This window comes from Antennarius striatus, chromosome 6 (assembly GCF_040054535.1).
Source record: "Antennarius striatus isolate MH-2024 chromosome 6, ASM4005453v1, whole genome shotgun sequence".
In the NCBI taxonomy this organism is placed as follows: domain Eukaryota; kingdom Metazoa; phylum Chordata; class Actinopteri; order Lophiiformes; family Antennariidae; genus Antennarius; species Antennarius striatus.
This window is the reverse complement of record NC_090781.1, coordinates 24,381,476-24,401,061: the sequence shown is the minus strand read 5'-3', so window position 1 is coordinate 24,401,061 and position 19,586 is coordinate 24,381,476. Positions and strand designations below refer to the sequence as shown.

The 19,586-nt window shown below is 41.4% G+C and overlaps 1 protein-coding gene across 2 annotated transcripts in view; it reads right to left on the bottom strand.

The window, feature by feature from the left end:
• The window catches only part of clcn2c (chloride channel 2c), a 99,435-nt gene that overhangs the window by 60,679 nt on the left and 19,170 nt on the right, over positions 1-19,586 (bottom strand). Inside the window, exons 2-3 of one of the 2 annotated variants that reach the window (XM_068317371.1) lie at positions 9,631-9,781; positions 97-147 (exon numbers count right to left, since the gene is read on the bottom strand). In XM_068317371.1, the coding sequence (XP_068173472.1) occupies positions 97-147; positions 9,631-9,781 (202 nt within the window). The remainder of the gene's footprint in view (positions 1-96; positions 148-9,630; positions 9,782-19,586) is intronic. The other variant, XM_068317372.1, reaches the window with a different exon arrangement.

The following is a 19,586-nucleotide window of genomic DNA, read 5'->3' as shown; positions in this document are numbered from 1 at the left end:
TAAAGTTATTGACCACGTATTAGAGATTAATGACGGACTGGTGATGCAGCAGTTATATAAGGGAAGCCTGGGAATGTTATTTGTTTGCTTGTTTACCAGAGATAAAGTCGTGGGCCGGGGCCTCCAGAACATACGGATACCCTAACCCTGCAGGACAAATAAACCACATAACACAGTTAAAGACCGTGTGTGTGTGTGTGTGTGTGAATTAATTTAAAAAGATACACACCATTTTAAAAACACACAATCCATCATTCATGTTAAACAAGTTTTCTCCCCTTCAGTGTAAAGGAAAAAGCATCATTTGCAGCCTTATCCATTTTTCTACATAACATTATTAGTTTGGGGATTGATGTCGGCTGCGTGCAAACTCAGCAGCGCGACGTATGAATGAGTCGGGGGGTTAGGGTTGGAGGAGTGATGGAGGAGTGCAAACCCTTAGACAGAGACGGATAAGTGTTGGAAGAGTGGTGATGGAACAACGGCCAGGAGGAAGAGGAGGAGGAGGAAGAGGAGAGGAGGAGATAAGGAGAGGGGAATAAAACAAAAGACAGCAGACGACACACAAAGAGGAGAGAAAAAGAGGGATGGGTGAAGGGTTTACTGATCAGATAACTCATTTATTAATGACTAATGCTAATATATTTTTTAAATAAAGGGTAGTCCTCAACCTATCAACATTTGACTTACAAACATTCAGAGATACAAACAAACGCACGGCTCCAGGTCCAACTATTGTCCTGCAGTTCCCTTTTCTACCACAACCCCTTGAAGGGCAGCACCAACACTCATCTCTCCCTCTTGTTGTTGTTGTCTCTGTTAGCATTTCAGAGTGTCGGGCTTCCTACGTTGGATACTTTATTGTTTGTCATGGATGATAAAGCAAAGACTAGCGAAGGTAGTGGTGACCTTCTCTCTGATAACAACTCTGACTGACCCACAATAACTCCTCCCTCCTCCTCCTTCACTCTATTTTAATGTGATTATTCTTTCTATTATGTCTTTGTGAATAGTACTTCCATATTTAGAGTAGTAATGACATTTATATAACCTCAAATGGAGTTTATAGATTGAAATTTAATGAATTACGACTTACAAACAATTCACCTTACAAACAGGCTCTTGGAAGTAGTTGTGTTCATATGTTGAGGACTACTTGTAGTAGCTCGGTGACTTTGAAAACGCAAACATTCCTGCTTTTTTTATTTTAAATGTGGGATCCTCAACTTGAGCATCAAGATAGAATGATGATAGGATCAAGAGCACGTAGGAATCAGAGGGTTTCGAAACACAAATCTCCTCGTAAGGGTGAGAATGAAAAGATAAAAGTTTTCCACTTCCTTCAAAGTCCGGATACACAACCACAGAAGATTGGAACACGCATTGCGGATCGGATCCGGGCTCATACATGATCGGAAAGTAATAACTCTAAACGCGGGGGCTCAGATGGATGAAGGAAGAGAGGGAGTGAGAGATAGGGGGATAAATGCACCTACATTACAACCAGTAGAGGAGGTGATGGATTGCATTCAGAAAAGGATGTGAAGAGAGCCGAGTGGTACTGGAAGACAGGAAGATGAGGAAAAGGAGGAAAGGACACCGCAGGACGATGAGATTAAAGTAGAGAAACGGGGAAGGAGATGACAAAACAAGAAGAAAGTTGATGAGAACAGAGAAAAAAAAAGGAGCTAAAATAGTTCAAGTCACAAATATGACATTCCTTTTTTTTTTTTTTTTATATGACAAAATCTTTGTGAAGATAATCCTGGTACGGATTCGGTCTGAATGAGATCTGTGTGCTGGATGATGAAGAAGAGGCGAAGTGATGCAGGACAGAAGAAAAGGGGGAATAAAGGACGAAAGAGAAAAATAAACAGCATGAAATAACCAGGAAAACAAGACGGCAGGCCTTAGTGTTTCATAAAAACTGATTTCAATGTGAGAGTCGGATATAAAATATTCAAGCTGATCCCACAAAACAAACACATAAAACACAATGACATCATCAATATAATGCCGGCCTGCGTGGTTAACGCAGCAATAAAGACTGTCAGGAACTCACAAACCTTTCTAATTTACGAGTCTGCACTGGAAATGTGGCTCTGGAGAAACTCCTACAGAACTGCAGTGATTTAGAAAACCTGATTTTACTACTGAGATACGTTTTCCTACAATTTAATTGTGTATGTTGTCCACAAAAGATGTAGAAGAACGTAGTTTAATTGGGAGAGGGGGTCTTCCTCCTCCTTTTGGTCCTGATGGGAGTTGTACTCAGAGATAGTCATCATCTTTCATGTGTCTGTGCTGATGAGGGTGTCTGACCAGGAGAACTTCCACAAAGAGAAGCTTAATTCGAACGCAGGGGCAGCCGGGGTGATGATGATGATGTCACCGCCTTGTAACAGTCGTACCTGGAGATACGAGCCGAACATTTGTCCATTTAAAAATCACTAAACTATCCAACTATCATTTTAATCCATTATAGCCTCGTGAAAATGCCTCAAACCCCCTAAATTATGTAAAGAACAAGGTACGGCGTCAGCTGACGCGGTAAAGAACGAGGTTCTACTTACTTTACTTCCTGTTGGAGTTGTTAATCGGTGCCACCTCGGCTCTGAGAAGCTGGACTGAGAAGTCAGCATTAATAGGAGCCAAACTGTGGCTGGAGACTATAATGTCTGCTGACACACACATTGGACCAGCGCCACCACCTCCACAGTGAAAGTAATGGAGTCAGATATTACCACACACACACCCCGAGTGGCAGTAAATCAAATATTGATCAGTGTCTCCTTGGTTACGTGATATATTACAGCGAAAGTTCCCTGACTCTCTCTAACACACAAAACACACACCATCAGCAGTTTAACGCTGCACATGTGTGTGTCAGCCGGCCTTGGTCGACAGCTGAATGTGACTGACATCTGAACAGTGTGTGTGTGTGGTGCCCAACACACACACACACACACACACACTCTCACACACAGAGGGAGGACACCCTCACATGTCTCCCATACATATTCATTAACATTTGTGTATGTGTTTAACGTGTGTGTGTGTGTGTGTGTGTGTGTGTGTGTGTGTGTGTGTGAGTGAGTTTGTGGACGTGGTGGAACACCGCGTGTTCATGTCATCGTTGCCCATTCACTGCCGGCCTGATCAAAGCTAGTGCATGCCGGGGTGAAGTGTGTCATAGCCCATGATGCATTGGGGCTGCGGCGTTCGGCTCGTCACCGCTGCTCATAATTTAAAAAGTGTTTGAAGTGGCTGCGAGCAGAAAATGTGAAGACAGCAGTTTGCACGCCCCTGGAGCGACATTTGTCAGTGCGATCACACGTGGGTAGTTCGTGTGAGAGGTCCGCTTTGTTTTTGTGCAACATGCTGTTCCTCGTGTCATCAGTTTAACATTTAATGACACTTCTAAAACCAAAATGTCAACCCTTACAGTCGTTGTTGAGGGATTAAAACATCTTTAAGTTTAGGAACTACATTACCCATCACCTGGAGGTATCAGGTGATGTTAACTGGATATATAATGCTACCACAGCATCGTTGAGTTAGCAATTAGCTGCAACTCTCAATTTACAGAAAGTCTAGACTGGATTCCTGTAATTACCAAAATAAAAGACTGTATTTTGAATATACTTTTTAAAAAAAACTGATGAATCAAGCAGCACAATATTCAATCGTGTGTAAATCATCTTTACCTTAAAAATCGTTAAATGTTGCTTTCCGCCTTAAAACCCGTCTTTATTTCATTTTCATCCCCTGACTTTCTTCTACTTTATCATTTTGGTTTGTTTATTCCTCTTGTTTATTCCCGAGATGAATATATGTGGAATTTATTTTTGTACTGTCGTTGGATTTGACTGCCAATAAAGGTAATTCAAAATTTAGATTCAAAAATGTGTTTTGCCAACGCGTGTTAGATTTCTACAATAACATGTCAGCAGGAAGTAGAAGGCTTGACGCACACACACACACACCTGCACACACACCCCGCCGAGTTCGACCAAAGTGGCCACATGTGAAGTGTCATTGGTTAACGATGTGTGTGTGTGTGTGTGTGTGTGTGTCCTGGTGCACGCTTCGTTACACGTGAGTGTGTCCCGTGACAAATGTGTTGATTCACCACCTGAACCTGCCATCAGCCCTTCAGGTGTTTTTCTGCTCCGCCGTTTGAGCGGAGGAGTAAAGACCAGAAAAAACCTGAAGGGGGGGAGAGGACGAAAAGGAGGAAGAGGAGGAAGAGGAGGGAGAGGAGGAAGAGGAGAGGAGACAATGACGTTTAACTACTGAGACAAACTCGAAGGAGAGAGAGAGGCTGGGGAGATGACAAGAGCATGTGAGCAACTGTTGCTCATTAGGTGCATGCCGGTTTCCATAGCAACATGTGACGCCATGCTGAGCTCCTGCTGACACCACACCTGTTGAGGCAAAGTGTGTGTGTGTGTGTGTGTGTGTGTGTGTGTGTGTCTGTCTGTCATAACACTGCAGGTGGACTAAGGAGAGAGGGGAAAGAAGCCGACGGCTGTGTGTGTGTGTGTGTGTGCCATCAACTCCTGGACACAGCTGCTTACACGCAGTGTGCTGGGAGGCCATGACATCATGAGTGAGTGACATGTAAGATGCACAACACACACACACACACACACACACACACACACACACACACACACACACACACACACAGTTACAGTCGGATGAAGACACCGTGACGGAAACACGCCAGAAAATGAAATGGCGTCACCAACTATGTTGCTGTAGGAACTAAATGATGTAGGAACCAATGTTGTCCTCCTGTAGGAACTAAATGATGTAGGAACCAATGTTGTCCTCCTGTAGGAACTAAATGATGTAGGAACCAATGTTGTTCTCCTGTAGGAACTAAATGATGTAGGAACCAATGTTGTCCTCCTGTAGGAACTAAATGATGTAGGAACCAATGTTGTCCTCCTGTAGGAACTAAATGATGTAGGAACCAATGTTGTCCTCCTGTAGGAACTAAACGATGTAGGAACCAATGTTGTCCTCCTGTAGGAACTAAATGATGTAGGAACCAATGTTGTCCTCCTGTAGGAACTAAATGATGTAGGAACCAATGTTGTTCTCCTGTAGGAACTAAATGATGTAGGAACCAATGTTGTCCTCCTGTAGGAACTAAATGATGTAGGAACCAATGTTGTCCTCCTGTAGGAACTAAATGATGTAGGAACCAATGTTGTCCTCCTGTAGGAACTAAACGATGTAGGAACCAATGTTGTCCTCCTGTAGGAACTAAATGATGTAGGAACCAATGTTGTCCTCCTGTAGGAACTAAATGACGTAGGAACCAATGTTGTCCTCCTGTAGGAACTAAATGATGTAGGAACCAATGTTGTCCTCCTGTAGGAACTAAATGATGTAGGAACCAATGTTGTCCTCCTGTAGGAACTAAATGATGTAGGAACCAATGTTGTCCTCCTGTAGGAACTAAATGATGTAGGAACCAATGTTGTCCTGTAGGAACTAAATGATGTAGGAACCAATGTCGTCCTCCTGTAGGAACTAAATGATGTAGGAACCAATGTCGTCCTCCTGTAGGAACTAAATGATGTAGGAACCAATGTTGTCCTCCTGTAGGAACTAAATGATGTAGGAACCAATGTTGTCCTGTAGGAACTAAATGATGTAGGAACCAATGTTGTCCTCCTGTAGGAACTAAATGATGTAGGAACCAATGTTGTCCAGGTTAGGTGGGCTTAGCCTCTACACCCCCCAGGAGAAAATTCATCCAGCAGAGGTAGAGATGTTAAAGTTACATTACAGTACTACAGGATTTATTATTATGGGATGTTTTAATGTTCTATTAGTGTTTCTGGTCAGTCTGAGGGAATAAAACTTTAGTATTTACAGTAGTAATGACATTACTTTAGTATTTTGAGTAGTAACACATTTAAGAGTAGTAATGACATTTAAAGACCTCAAATGGTGATTAAAGATTGAAATTTAAAAAACAACGACTTACGAACAATTCAACGTACAAACAACTAGGAACCAATTGTGTTTGTATGTTGAGGACTTCCTGTAGTTACTTGTGAGCTGCAAACATCAATAATAAAAAGGTAACAGGAGTGTGGAAGACAAATATTTTTGTGAGTCTAACGCTGGGAACAGACGATGCTCTCATACCTGAACACACACACACACACACACACACACACACACCTGCCGGAGGAGCCGCTGCGAAGCTCGATGCTGTAGCCTGTCGGTCGGCTGACACAACGACAGGCGCTCCCAGAGGATCGCCCCGGCTGGATGAACAGCCAGCAGTCAATGAAAACACCGTCTGTTCGTCTCCACGGCGATCGTCCTCAGATTGAGGCGTCACAGGTGTGAGAACACACCAGGTGACGCGGCTATAAGGCATCAGCCTCCAAAATAAAACTGTGTGTGTGTGTGTGTGTGTGTGTGTGTGTGTGTGTGTGTGTGTGTGTGTGTGTGTGTGTGTGTGTGTGTGTGTGTGTGTGTGCTGATGTGTAAATTATTAATAACCCTGAAAAACAGGTAGGAGTCACTAAAACACAACAACTCAACACTGAGTTGTGCAAAGTTCTGACCTACATTTATTCAATTTGCTTTTTCTTTTCTTTTTTTAAAAAGTTTTAGACCACATACACCCCAGAATATTTTCCCATCTCTCTGTGTCCTGGAGTTTGAGTCTCTTCAAACTTTCCTGAGCCGGTGCATCATTAGCAGCACATTTCTACCCCGACCAGAAAAAGACAGGTTTGCCAGGAGGAAGCGACCACGGCAACAAGGAGAGTGGAGGATGAGAAAGGAGAGCGGTCAGGTCCCGCGTGGAGTGTGTCAGCAGAGTGTGTGTGATTGCTCTCAGCTCCACACTGCAGGAGTAAAAATGTATTTTTTTAAAAACTGGTTTCCAAAAGTTTCAGCTTGCTTCTCTGACAATTGGGGAATCTTGTCATCTTTAACCCTTTAAGGCCAAACGTATCATAGTTGATGCCCTCAGCCATTCAGGGATTTGAGACTTTTACATCATGAATTTAACATTTTTCCCCCTAAAAACCTGATGTATACAATCTGATGTAAGTATCTGTGTTTTCCATGCAAAAAAAAAAAGGATTTAGCCATGATTATATAAATTAAAGCTCATATATAAAATTTCAGTAAAAAATAAAATAAAAAAAATTGTCCGGTTTCGTAAGACCTTATTTTCTGAAAATTAAAATTTTCAGCCCTGCACTCTTGACGGCTCATTGTAAATATATTTCTATAGTTTCTTGTTCCTTGCACAGTTTTTTTTTGCACTGAGAAATGTCCTCAAAAAATGTTATTGTACACTTGTGTATGATGACATTAAAAGTGTTCTATTTTATTCTATTAAAGGGTTAAGGGGGCTCTCAGTTGGTTAGTTGTAGTTTTTTTTACATCTCACATGTAAAGAATGTGTGTCATTTAAACAAGAAAGGTCGTTAAAAGCACCTTTAACATCGACTCAGAAGATTCCAACAAAAAGGTAAATCATGAGATAATATAAATTAATATTGTCGTGATCAGAAGTCTTGGTCCTGAACACCTAAACGGCTCATCTGTGGTGAAAAAGTGAAACACAATAAGTGCAGGTAGAACACTGAGGCCCTCAGGGAGAACCCGACCTCCATATATATCCATTCTTCATTGGGTTCAGAACAATTTTCTCTGATTGTTTCGAGTGGCTTCCTCACAAAAACAGCCAGTCAGCTGTTCCACAGCGGTGGATGGAGTGTGTGTGTGGGGGGGCTGACAAAGTACCGCTTTGCTCATAAAGAAATGATGGATGACGAGCAGAGCTGCAGGGGCAGGAGCAGTCGAGTCCGAAAAGTCAGCGGGTGGAAGTCAGAAATTGAATGGACGCGTTCCAAAAGGTGTGTTTCTTTATTTTACACACACCTTCGAGGCGGTTTGGTGACAGGAAGTTGTAGCCGTCAAACGCCGGCTGTACATTTGAATTCAACAGGATTGTTTCTTTGACTGCTTTCAGAGCTTTAGTTGATTTATATGGAAATGTAAAATCACAATTGACAGGATTTACTTGACTACATTTTTTTAATGTAGTTTTGACAGCAGTTTGGGACGAGAACATCGCTGCCTGCTTCGAGATGTTACCTGTTGTTCAGGTGAACAATGCTGAAAGCCGCTGGGACCATATGGATGTTGGAGGAGGGTTACTAGTAGATCAAAACACACACACACACACACACACACACACACACACACACACACACACACAAAGAACTGATCCATAGATCCATAAAACGATGACAGCTCCTACTGGGCTGCAACAAATCTGCTGCTGGCTGCAACATTCAGCATCAGCAAATTAGAAGGAAGGGGTGTGTGCGTGTGTGTGTGTGTGTGTGTGTGTGTGAAACAAAAAGAGTGTGAGTTAGCAATAACAGAGACAAAGATTGTGCCAATCTCAGCAATGAGATAGTGTAGTTTTCAGTCCCAACGCAGAGCAGCAATGACAGTGTGTGTGTGTGTGTGTGTGTGTGTGTGTGTGTGTGTGTGTGTGTGTGTGTGTGTGTGTGTGCGTGCGTGTGTGTGTGTGTAGTGCAATCCAGGTGACATCCTGTGCTTGTTGCTTGAAATTTTCGCTTCTTGGAGGTAGTAGGAGGACAAGACAGAGAGCTGAGTCATCAGCCTCCAGTGAAACAACAGCTCATCTCCCGGATGAGAGCAGAGGACACACACACACACACACACACACACACACACACTGACACACACAGTTATGCGCACAACGACAGACACACACACTTAGACCTGCAGGATTTTGGATGACAGTATCTGTGGGAGATTTCTGTGAGGTGTAATAACAACATTTGACCAGCAGAGGGCGCTCTATCTACACAGAACAGGCAGCAGCTGAGGGAGACCTGCAGCCCAGCAGAAGCTCCATCCGGTCACTCAGAAAACATGGAAACCACCAGACAAGCAAAAATCCACTCAGAGGTAGGTCCTAAACTGAGTTTTAACTCTTCTGGAGCGCCGATGATTTAAATATTAATCTGAAACCTTTCCTTTTATCAGTTAGAAGTAATATTCAATACGCCAAAAATTTTAATCAGATAATATTGATTACCGCTGGTCAATACTGATCTACAGGCCTTCTTGACATAAACTTAAGTGACAGATTTCCCACATGTGATTGTAAGGTATAAATAAACCTATTGATTTTAAACTGCCGCCGTTAAACGCCCCAGAACTTGCGTACATAACTGATTGTGTAAGTTAGTGAATAAATAAAACTTGATCAGAAACCAAAAACTTAGATAAAGGTTATACATTGAATATTGTAGCTCATTAAATGTATTGATTTACTTTAATGATAGGCGCTTTATCGGAATTTGATGGTGCAACTTGCGCCACAAGACCAGGTAAAGTCATGGAATCATGTATAGCACCTGCTTCAATTATTCCACAGGTAAACTGGGATGGAATGCATGATGATGCATGATGGGAAAAAGATCTGTGTGAGCAGACACCTTCACCACCTACAGACCATGATGTCATGAAAACACAGAATTTTTTTAACGGAACCCCCCGCCCCCCTGCAGGATTTGAACACATGACAGCAGAACTTACTGCGACACTTGGCACAGCGTCCCTTGTCGTACTCCAGCAGGTCCAGGGTCCGGCTGCGTTCGCTGATGGAACGCCGCTGCCCGCTCTCCCGCAGCCGGGCCGCTTCCTCTTTGGCGAACTCCCCAAGATCCTGGGTGTAACGCCCATACATCTGGAAACGGACACGGCAGGGCCATTAGCTGGAGTCTTTTTGTGCATGCAGAGTCCACACACAAAGGGAAACACGGTGCAGGTGAGCTGAATGTTACTACAAAATAAAAGCATCTCTTCTCACGGATCCAGACTGGTGGAACCTTATTCTGAACTTTGACCCCAGCATAACGACCCATACACACAGATATTAAAATAATACACAGAAATACACATACACACACCAAATATAGAGACAAGAGACTATAATGACTTCCTCTTTTCTGTTGTCACAAGTATTACAACTGTCAGACCAATCGAGGTCATCAAAGACACATTACTCGAGGTTTCAATGGGAAAACGAAGAGTTAAAACTGGATCAAAAGTAAAACAACACTGTTTAAAGATCTTTAAAGTACTTGAGTTGTGCCGATGATGAATATGATGCATTTATAATGAATATATAACGCTTAAACACGAGGGAGGGAAACAAACTCTTCCCTTCCTTACTGTGTTTGCTCTAATGTTGGAGAAAGTATTTTAACGGCTATTTTCAATGTGGAATCCTTTTTATTCTTATTCTAATTTAATCAGAATTTGGACACTTTTTCAAAGGAATAAGTGAGGACTTTTCAAAGAGTCAAAAAGTGTTTATTTCCTTAGAAATAGGACGTATTTATTCAACAAAATTTGGTCTAGGAATGACTAAAAGTCCTGCATCCCTCTGATCTCAGGACTAACACGCAGATTAAATCTAAATCTAGACAGATTAATACAATACAGGTGTACACAGTAAACAGTCGGAGGCCTTAAGCTTCTATCAGCCGCGTCTGGATGGGGCTGATGGAAAGAGTCGAACATCAAATATTTTTTTAGACAACAGAATTACACTGAGAGTAAATACGACATCCTGGTGCGACCTTGAAAGTACGCTTCTTATGTCATCAGCGTACTTCCCTTTGTACTCAAGGACTCGTGGATCTGTTCTAGCAGGAGGGTACCCTGATACTTCTGAACCATCAAATGATGAGACTCAACTTGTAACGTCTGTCAGGACGGAACAGCCGGGAGGAGAGGTGTGGAGTTCTTCGAACATGGCCCCCAGCGCCCGCAGGAGGACGGTATTTACACATCACACACACAAGCACACACACACACACACACACCAGGCTTAACTAGGAATTATAACAGAAATGCACTTAGAACTTTATGCACCGTGCCTCGTGCACATAAAACAAGACGTCGTCTGCGGGCTATTTTTAGAAACGCACCCAACTGTTCATGCAGGACCAGGCCTCGTGGGGGGGCCGTGTTGTTGGTGGAGTCTTGTTCGCAGTCCTGATATTAGGAGGTTTATTCAGTGACTGTGTGGTTGGAGTCAGTGAAATTTATTTGATTTCTGCCATCAAGACTGGAATCAACAGAGCTGATTTTTGATAAATGCGTTCAAAACCAGCTGAGACCGCATCTCGTTCTTTCCCATGAGTCGTCAGCGGAGTAATGTGGTAACTCATGACTTATGCATGTCTTTTTATACTTTATTATCCTTACATCTTTTTACTTCTGTTTCTTCCGCTTTAGGGGTCACGGGGGTTGCTGGAGCCCATCTTAGCTGGGGACTTTATTGCTTATGTAACATAATAATTAATTATGAAGAGCAAAAATCTGCATATCTAATTTTTTTCATAAATTGGGGGGTTTGAGGATTTTTTTTTACAAGACTGGAATGGATTAAAAAGATTTTAGTTATGTTAAATGGGGAAAACTCGCTTGAAATACAAGTTCATTAATTTACGAGTTCAGTAATACTGTCTGTATATAGAATACTGTATGTTAATAGAAAAAGTAAAGTACTACAGACAATTAAATAACGGTGCCGAGGCTTGTTTCCTGATTTTACAGCATCTGAACTCCACTCTCAGGCAGGAAGTCGGGGGGACGGTGTCCAGAGAGGTCAGGGTGTATTAGTGAAAGTAGGACGGGCTTCCAACTTCTCCCTCACAACTTCTTCGTTTCCATCCTTCTAACGACTGCTCCAGCTACTTTACATGTGTAATAAAGCACACCCCCATGAATGCCTCCAAAAGAGGCTGTAAATCTGAGCACCATTATCCACCCACCCCTTCCCACAAATCACTGTCCATCCTCCAGCCCTTCCCTTCTGGACAACAGGATCGCCACTTCCAGGGGCATCTACTGTATTGACATTTTTCATTCAAGACTTACTTTTTAAGCATGATTGTGTGTCTGGAAACAAAAAAAAATTCAAATTAGAAAAGGAAGAACAAGGTAGGAAGAAGAAAATTGGAACAGCGCATTCCTGCCAAAGTCAGGTAAGAGACAATCTGTCCTTTCTTGAGGCGAAGTAGAAAACTTGAGATGGAGTTCATCGTCTGATGAGGGTGAGTGTCTTAATGATTTGTATAAAAGTAGAAAAAGAGCGTTTGTATTCCTGCAAAACCCCAAAAACTATCTGGTTTAAAGAAGCAATCACATTCAGTCTCAGTATTTTTTATTGTCTGCATCATAATCTGAGCACACAATGCACACAAATTCTAAAATTTCAGGAGAATTCCTGACATTAAAAAATGTGTTTCTTTAAATTGAACCAAATCATATTTGACAGAAATAAAATTGAGTGACAAGTTTTAACAAACCTCCAACAGACGCATGTAAATATTTTAAATGGGAACAGAGAAAGAATGGAAATAAACAGCGGTAAAAAAAAAAAAAAAGAAAAAGGAAAAGAATCATTTGGGGAAGCAGTTTGGGGTTTCTGACATCAAATGCCAACCGCCGTTCTGCCAAAGTTCTGCATGGCGTTCTCTCAGCCGCACTCGTGATCGCCAACCCCAGGTTTTAATTAAGTAAGGAAGCTTCAAACGCAACAGAAACGGAAAAGTCCCCAAAAAGAAGAGGGCAGAAATAGACGCAGCCCCCTCAAAACGTGCATCTGAGTGGAAGGAGAAAACAAACAGAGCCATCCGGAACAAAGGCATTACGGCTTTACAGCCTGTCATTATGTTGGGTTTAGTCACAAACAGGGCCTGAAAGCCCGGCTAACTGATCCCAGATGACTGGGATGTCCCAGGATCATCATCCTGGATGCTGGGGCAGGGGTGTGTGTGTGAACGAATCCCGGTTTGATATGAAGGGAGTTAAACGCAGGAAGAACCGGGATACCTGAAGCCATGACACACAACGACCAATAAGACAGGAACTGTGTTCAAGGTCCAACTGATGATTAAAAAGTGGTGCGTCAAGGGTAAAAAGTTTTTAATGACTGTAAAAATAGGGGAGATAAGTCCCTGTTTAAAATATATGCAGAAGAACCTCGAGAGACGAGTGTAATCCGGTCCGTGAACGAACTCCAAGGTCAAACGTTTCACTATTTAAACTAAAAAAATCATTTTAATCCGTTCTAGCCTTGTAAAAAAAGCACCAAACCTCCTAAATTATGAAAAACGCACATATTTTCATCAACCAACAGACACGCAGACTTTACCTGTGTGTAATTAATTATATATAAGTTACGTAAACACTGATAAACAATGAAAAGAAACGCAAAAGTCACGAGAACACACGAACTACATCTTTACTCCACCAACGAGGACGAGATCCGATCTCACTGATGTTGTATCCATCCGCCAACACGCGGGAAAGAACGAGATCCCTAGAGGCTCTATTTTCACATATTGGATATCAAAATCTTTGAAGAATGTCCACCAGCACTGACATCATGGATGTTAGTCCTATTTTGAGTGATGCAGGACGTCCCTGGTAAACTGTAGCAGCTGTGTGATGAAAACAAGGGCAGGCGATAAGGAAAGGAAGTCATGATTTAGCGATTAGACGGAGAGCGTAAACAATGAGCAGACGAAGGAGATAGCCTGCACACGCTGATTGTTCCCGGCAGCCAATCAGAGAGCTCGACTGATGTCACACCTTCCCCTGGTTCAGCCATAGTTAAAATATAAAAATATATGACTTAATCTTTTCTTTCCGAGTGACTACCTGGCGCATTTCAAATGAAAGTTGAGTAATGATTAATTACTTAGTTTGAGTTTTATTAACATTCTGCAGAAATGCAGCAGCATCTAAAGTTCAATCCCCCCATCCACCCCCACGTGTCTACAGTGTGCCGTAAATATAGATCCTGCTTTATTTAATTGCAACTTGTTTTGCTGTGTTGACTAAAAGCAGTTTATTTAATTCCAACCAACAGCTAGCCCACCAGGCATCGATGCTTGAGGTGGTGACACATTCCTTTCAGCAATCTCTTACGCATACTTGCGTTGTGATTTAACAACGTTTCCCACAAACCGACAATTTAAATGCGGTGGCACAGCTCCAAAAATAGTAAATGAACATGTGGAGGTTGATGCTACTATTATGGTATACCACCGCAAATGCATGAATGAATGGGAAATCCCTGTAAATGACGGGTTAGTGTATAAAGAGCTGTGGTTACAGTGTGTGTGACTATTGATGCCAACCAGACCCCCTCCTTTATGGAGGCACTGGGTGTGCTGGCTGTTAGGAGGTTGGTGAAATATTATGAGAAAATACTATCTGGAATCAGTGCTAACCTAACTTCCCTTTCTAAATCAAAACAAGTCAACATTTATTACCAGGTTTCATTTTTCCACCTTTTCCAAGTCTTTGACCTGAAGAGGAACGAGCATCTGCTGTTTGAAATGCGTGCATCGTAGATGCAGCATCATTACGACTTGAAGCGTTTTTTCTGGAAAAGTTGTCAAACCCAAAACTTTAGTTTTACTTTGATGTTTTATTTTCTCTTTTTGAAGGTAGAGAAGAAGCGACTGCCAGGATGACGCAGTCCTTTTTTGGTTCAAAGGGAACAGGAACGACTGAATGTGTGTGAGTGCTTGCTACGTTGTGTGGTATGGCATATTTAATGCTATTTTACAGGGATCGGGGATTAAGAGCCTCAGTATTATACAAATACAGTAGAACCTTGAGATACGAGCTGCTCAACATACAAGTTATTTGAGATAAAAGTTGTCGCTCTGTCCGTATTTTTGTTCGACATACAAGCAAAAATACGAGATACGAGTCGTGCTTCAGGAAACTACTACTAGTTGGTGGATGGATACAACATCAGTGAGACCGGATCTCGTTCTTTACCGCGTGTTGGGCGGATGGATACAACATCGGTGAGACCGGATCTCGTTCTCGTTGGTGGAGTAAAGACGTAGCTCGTGTGTTCTCTTGATTTTTGCGTTTCTTTTCATTCTTTATCATTATTTAACTTATATATAATTAATTATACACAGGTAAAGTCTGTGTGTCTATTGGTTGATAAAACTATGTTGGTTTTTTTGATAATTTAGTTTTTTTTTTTTACAAGACTGGAATGGATTACAACATTTTTAGTTATCATAAATATGGAAATGTTTGACTTACAAGTTCAGTCATGGAATAGATTCAACTCGTATCTCAAGGTTCTACTCTATGTGACGATTCACACTCATCCACACACATCAGGATGCAGTCCAACTCTGATCAGAGCTGCACAGACTGAGCCACACACACACACCACTGTGAGCTAACGAACTCCATCACGCCGGTACGATGGAGTCGTCTCTCGTCTTCCTTTCAAAAACATTCACCGAACAATAACAGGTAGAGGCAGGGGTTCGCCTCACGCACCTCTTCCTGCTGCGCTTTTGTGTGAGCGAGGACGAGCGTGTCAGCACACTTGTGTGGGAAGGAAGGAAGAAGAGAATCTGAAAGAATCATTATGTAATTAATCTAGAGGAGAGAGTGTGAGGCGACCGGAGGAATAAAGGCTGAGGACTGAGGCAGAGGAAGGAATTTAACGGCGTAAAGGCTGTTTCACCCCAACCACAATTAAATTGTGGGAGAAAACTGACTCCTTGGAAGTCGTGCGCGTCCACAGAATGCTCAACACAGCAGCACCTTTGTCGACTGTGATGCCGTAGTTTTCCCTTTTATAAATAAAACATAATTTAAATAAAACTCAATGAACAACATGAATAAACAATAAAAATGTCATTTTCAGACTGTTGTCACACCTAAAAAAATAAAATAAAATAAAATGCAACCATGAAGATTTGTGCCTGAAATTATTAAACTGATAAAAGTGAAATTTTAGACATGTTCTATTCGTTTAAAAATTATCCATATAATTCATGTCCTCAGATTTGTGCATTTTTAATGGATTTCTCACCAAACGTGTTAAATGATTACTAATTCAGCTTTTACTTGCTTTTAAAATTCAATGGGATGTTAAACTTCATCAGTGCAAACAAACACTGGAGTGACTAAACATCCCCATTGATAGCAGGTTGAATGAATGAATATTTTGCAAAAAAAAAAAGTTAAATCATTTTATATTTTCTGCAACCATCACTGTCCTTCTTACTTAACTCTCATTTTCCTTTCCTCCAGGATGAGCTGCTCATAGCGTCATTGTCTCAGAAAAGGAATTCTTCCCCTCCTTGAATTTCTGATATAATCAGTCATTTTTTTTCTTAATATTGAAAACTAATTTTAAGATCTTTAAACTATTAAGATACTACAGTTTTACATTTGTATAGTGGTATTCCCCAGTGCCTTCAGATATTGAGAGTCGAGGTTCTTTAGAGGATAATTAGGTGAAATTCTTAGAAGTCGTAGATCAAATTTAGCCCAGGAACCAGAGGACTGTATTTGTAAAAGAGGTTCCAAAAGGAGCATTCAAGAGAGTAAAGAAGGGAAACGCTGAAGGACGTACAGTAAATAAAGCTTTCAGAGCCTTCCTGTGGGGCACCGTGGGGCGCTAATAGGGAATCTTGTGTGCTTGTGCCAGGATGCCATGCCAACCTCTTTGGCCCCCTTTAAACTGACCCAGAGCTGGACAAAACACTTGGAAAGGGAAAAAAAACAAAAAAGATACGAGGAAGGATGACAGAAAACGACTGGCGGAGGCCCTCCAGTGAGTAAAGGATGGACAGATTGTGATGACATAAGGAATACGTAAAATATTGGAGAAAAAAAAGGATTTTCAGGAGGGGCCCCTTAGGAAGTTTGGCACTAGAAATAGAATCCATCCTTCCATGTGAGCTGAATTTAGATTTTAACTGTGCGTTTACAAGGAGGAAGGACTGCGGAAAAAACGAGGAGATGGAAGGAGGGAGGATAAAGGAGCAGAGCCGTGAATGTTGTGATTAATGATCAGACTTTCACACCTGTCCAACGTTCAAACCGGGGGGGGAGAGAAAGGAAACGCACACACACCAACATCCACACACACATTAAAGTGCAAACACATCTATAACTATTTTAAAACACCTGAAAAATATACATATAAATTGCATTCCGGAGCTCCTGCTAAATGAATACATTAAGAAGAATGACTATATTAAGTCCGATATGCTCAAACTGTTCAGAAGATGAATTAAGCACACAACACAACTTTGTCTTTGTGTCAGCATGTAGACAGAAAGCACCAACGTTCACCTGTGTGACATTATATTGATATTACACTGTTATCATACTGTTATTGTACTGTTATTATACTGACATTAGATCAAACGGTCCAGCAAATAAAGTCAGTGATTGGTTTGAATATTAGGTTTCGAGTGAATATTAGGTTTCATGTCACAAAAGTGTCTCCATTAATATCAACAGAATATTCACTCCGTTTTATCCGTGGTTCTTTCTGTTCACACTCTCCAGCAGAAGTAGGTAGGAACATGAAGCCTGAAGAAAAGTGAAACACTCTCGTTTAATGACTTTTAAAAAAAGGTGGTATATGTGCATGTTGTTGCTTACTTTAAATGATGTGGTAAACATGTGACCACCTGTGATTGGCTCTCTGTTCCCTAATTGTTCTATATGTGAATGCAGACTCAATGAATTTACTTAAGCAGCCCTACAAAGTGTTTTTAAGTTTCTTTTGTAGGATTTGTTAAAGCGTGTCTGGTCCAATATTATATGTTTTTATTCTTATTTATTGTACAGTAACATGATGTGATTTTAACAGCTTACTAGTGAATTTATTATTCCAATATTTGTGTCAGATAGACGTAAAGTGGAATAAAATGACGTTAACTTGATTTTTATTTTTCTGAGTATTTTTGTTAAAACCGACGAACAATCAAGAATGACGTAACTCGAAGCGGCGTAAAGCGAGGTTTCCTTGTAGTTACCGTGACAACGCTGTGATGTGTTGTTGAACAGAGGAACTTCGTCAAGCGTGCGCAAGCTGTTTATGAATGGATTGCTTGGATTGTTTCGTGTATTTAAAATGATTGTCAATCATTCAGTTAAGAGCAGAGAATTTAAATGTCAAACACAAAAGGCAGTCAGTTGAACATGACGGGCTTACATTTAGAATAAAAAATGTATTTATAAATCTGTTGAATCACATGAAGCAGACAAAGAACAGCTTCACCCGCTGCTGGGAAACGTTTCACACGGAGTCTGTGGGAGATCTGTGTCCAGACTGGTCATCTGATATGAAAACAACCAGCGTATTATTACACAGCGTCGATGCCAGACGCATTCCAAAAGCATACAGTATGCGTTAGGACACATCCCAGCACATAGACCGCCCCGCTTGAAGCAGTGAATGATATCAGAACAAACTGATAAATTTGAGCGTTTGATTCCCCAGAAAGCCGCTTCCCTTTGAATGGATTAAGCGAACATGTCGGCCTGTCTTCGATAGATTTAAACTGGTTTAACTCACATCTGTGAGAAAGGACTATTTCTCTTCTCTACAGGTGAGAACTTTTCAAAGCATTACGAGGCTTCCATGTGGAGTACCACAAGAATTACTTCTGGGACCGATATTTTGAGGTCGGTCAACGTTGCATTGGGCATTGTGATCAGGAGCTTCTAAAGGGAACGCTGCCTTGCTCAAGGGCACCTCTTCTCTGCCAGTTCAGAGTCCGAAAAAAATTTTTTTTGCCTGACATGGGCCTTGAACCGGCCAACCTCCAGTCCCCAGCTCAAGACTTAGTAGACTTTTTATATTACTGCAGACATATTACAGTTATAAACACAACCTGTGATATCTCAGGACTCTGTTTCCATATTTTCTTATCGTTCTTATCTCTTTCTTTTATTGTTGTTATTTTAGTTGGTGTCGATCGGCCCCGTCGACCTTTACACACTTATGTTTCTTCAATCACCTTAAAAGACATTCAAATTGTTTGACAGGTGCAAAATAATTAAGTTTTATTAACTGCCGTAATACTGCCACTGACAAGAAGTTCCTTACACACACACACACACACACACACACACATCACGACTGGCTGAGCCGAAATAACGGGGGGAGAAAAAAAATCCTTTCCTCATGCATCACAACTGAATTTAGATGAGATTGTGGGAAGAGACGCTGAAGATAAAGTCGTCGATGCATCGCCACTTGTCCCCGTTTGCACAGTTTATTTACACAGACGCCGTAACGCCACGATGCAAACGCTCAGTAATTCAAGTTATTCAGAGGGATTGATTCGCATTAAACATGTCAGAGTTTGAAGCGTTAAACAGATTTATACCGCAGAGGGAACATTCGAGCTGCTTTACTTACAACTACATATAAACCCTAATCCTTTTAGCCATTAGTCTGGTACGGTGGTTGACCCTGATTGGATACTGTCATCTGCCACAATGCTGCTGGGAGATTTCTTACAGAAAAGCCAAATTAAAAAAACAAAAACAAAACAGACCCAGAATAAACTTGTATACAAAAAGTTATTGTTCATCTTTTTCTCAATTACTCCATTAAAGAATCACATGCCAACGGTATTAAAAACTATCCAGAGGAGACATCCTAATAAAAATGTTTC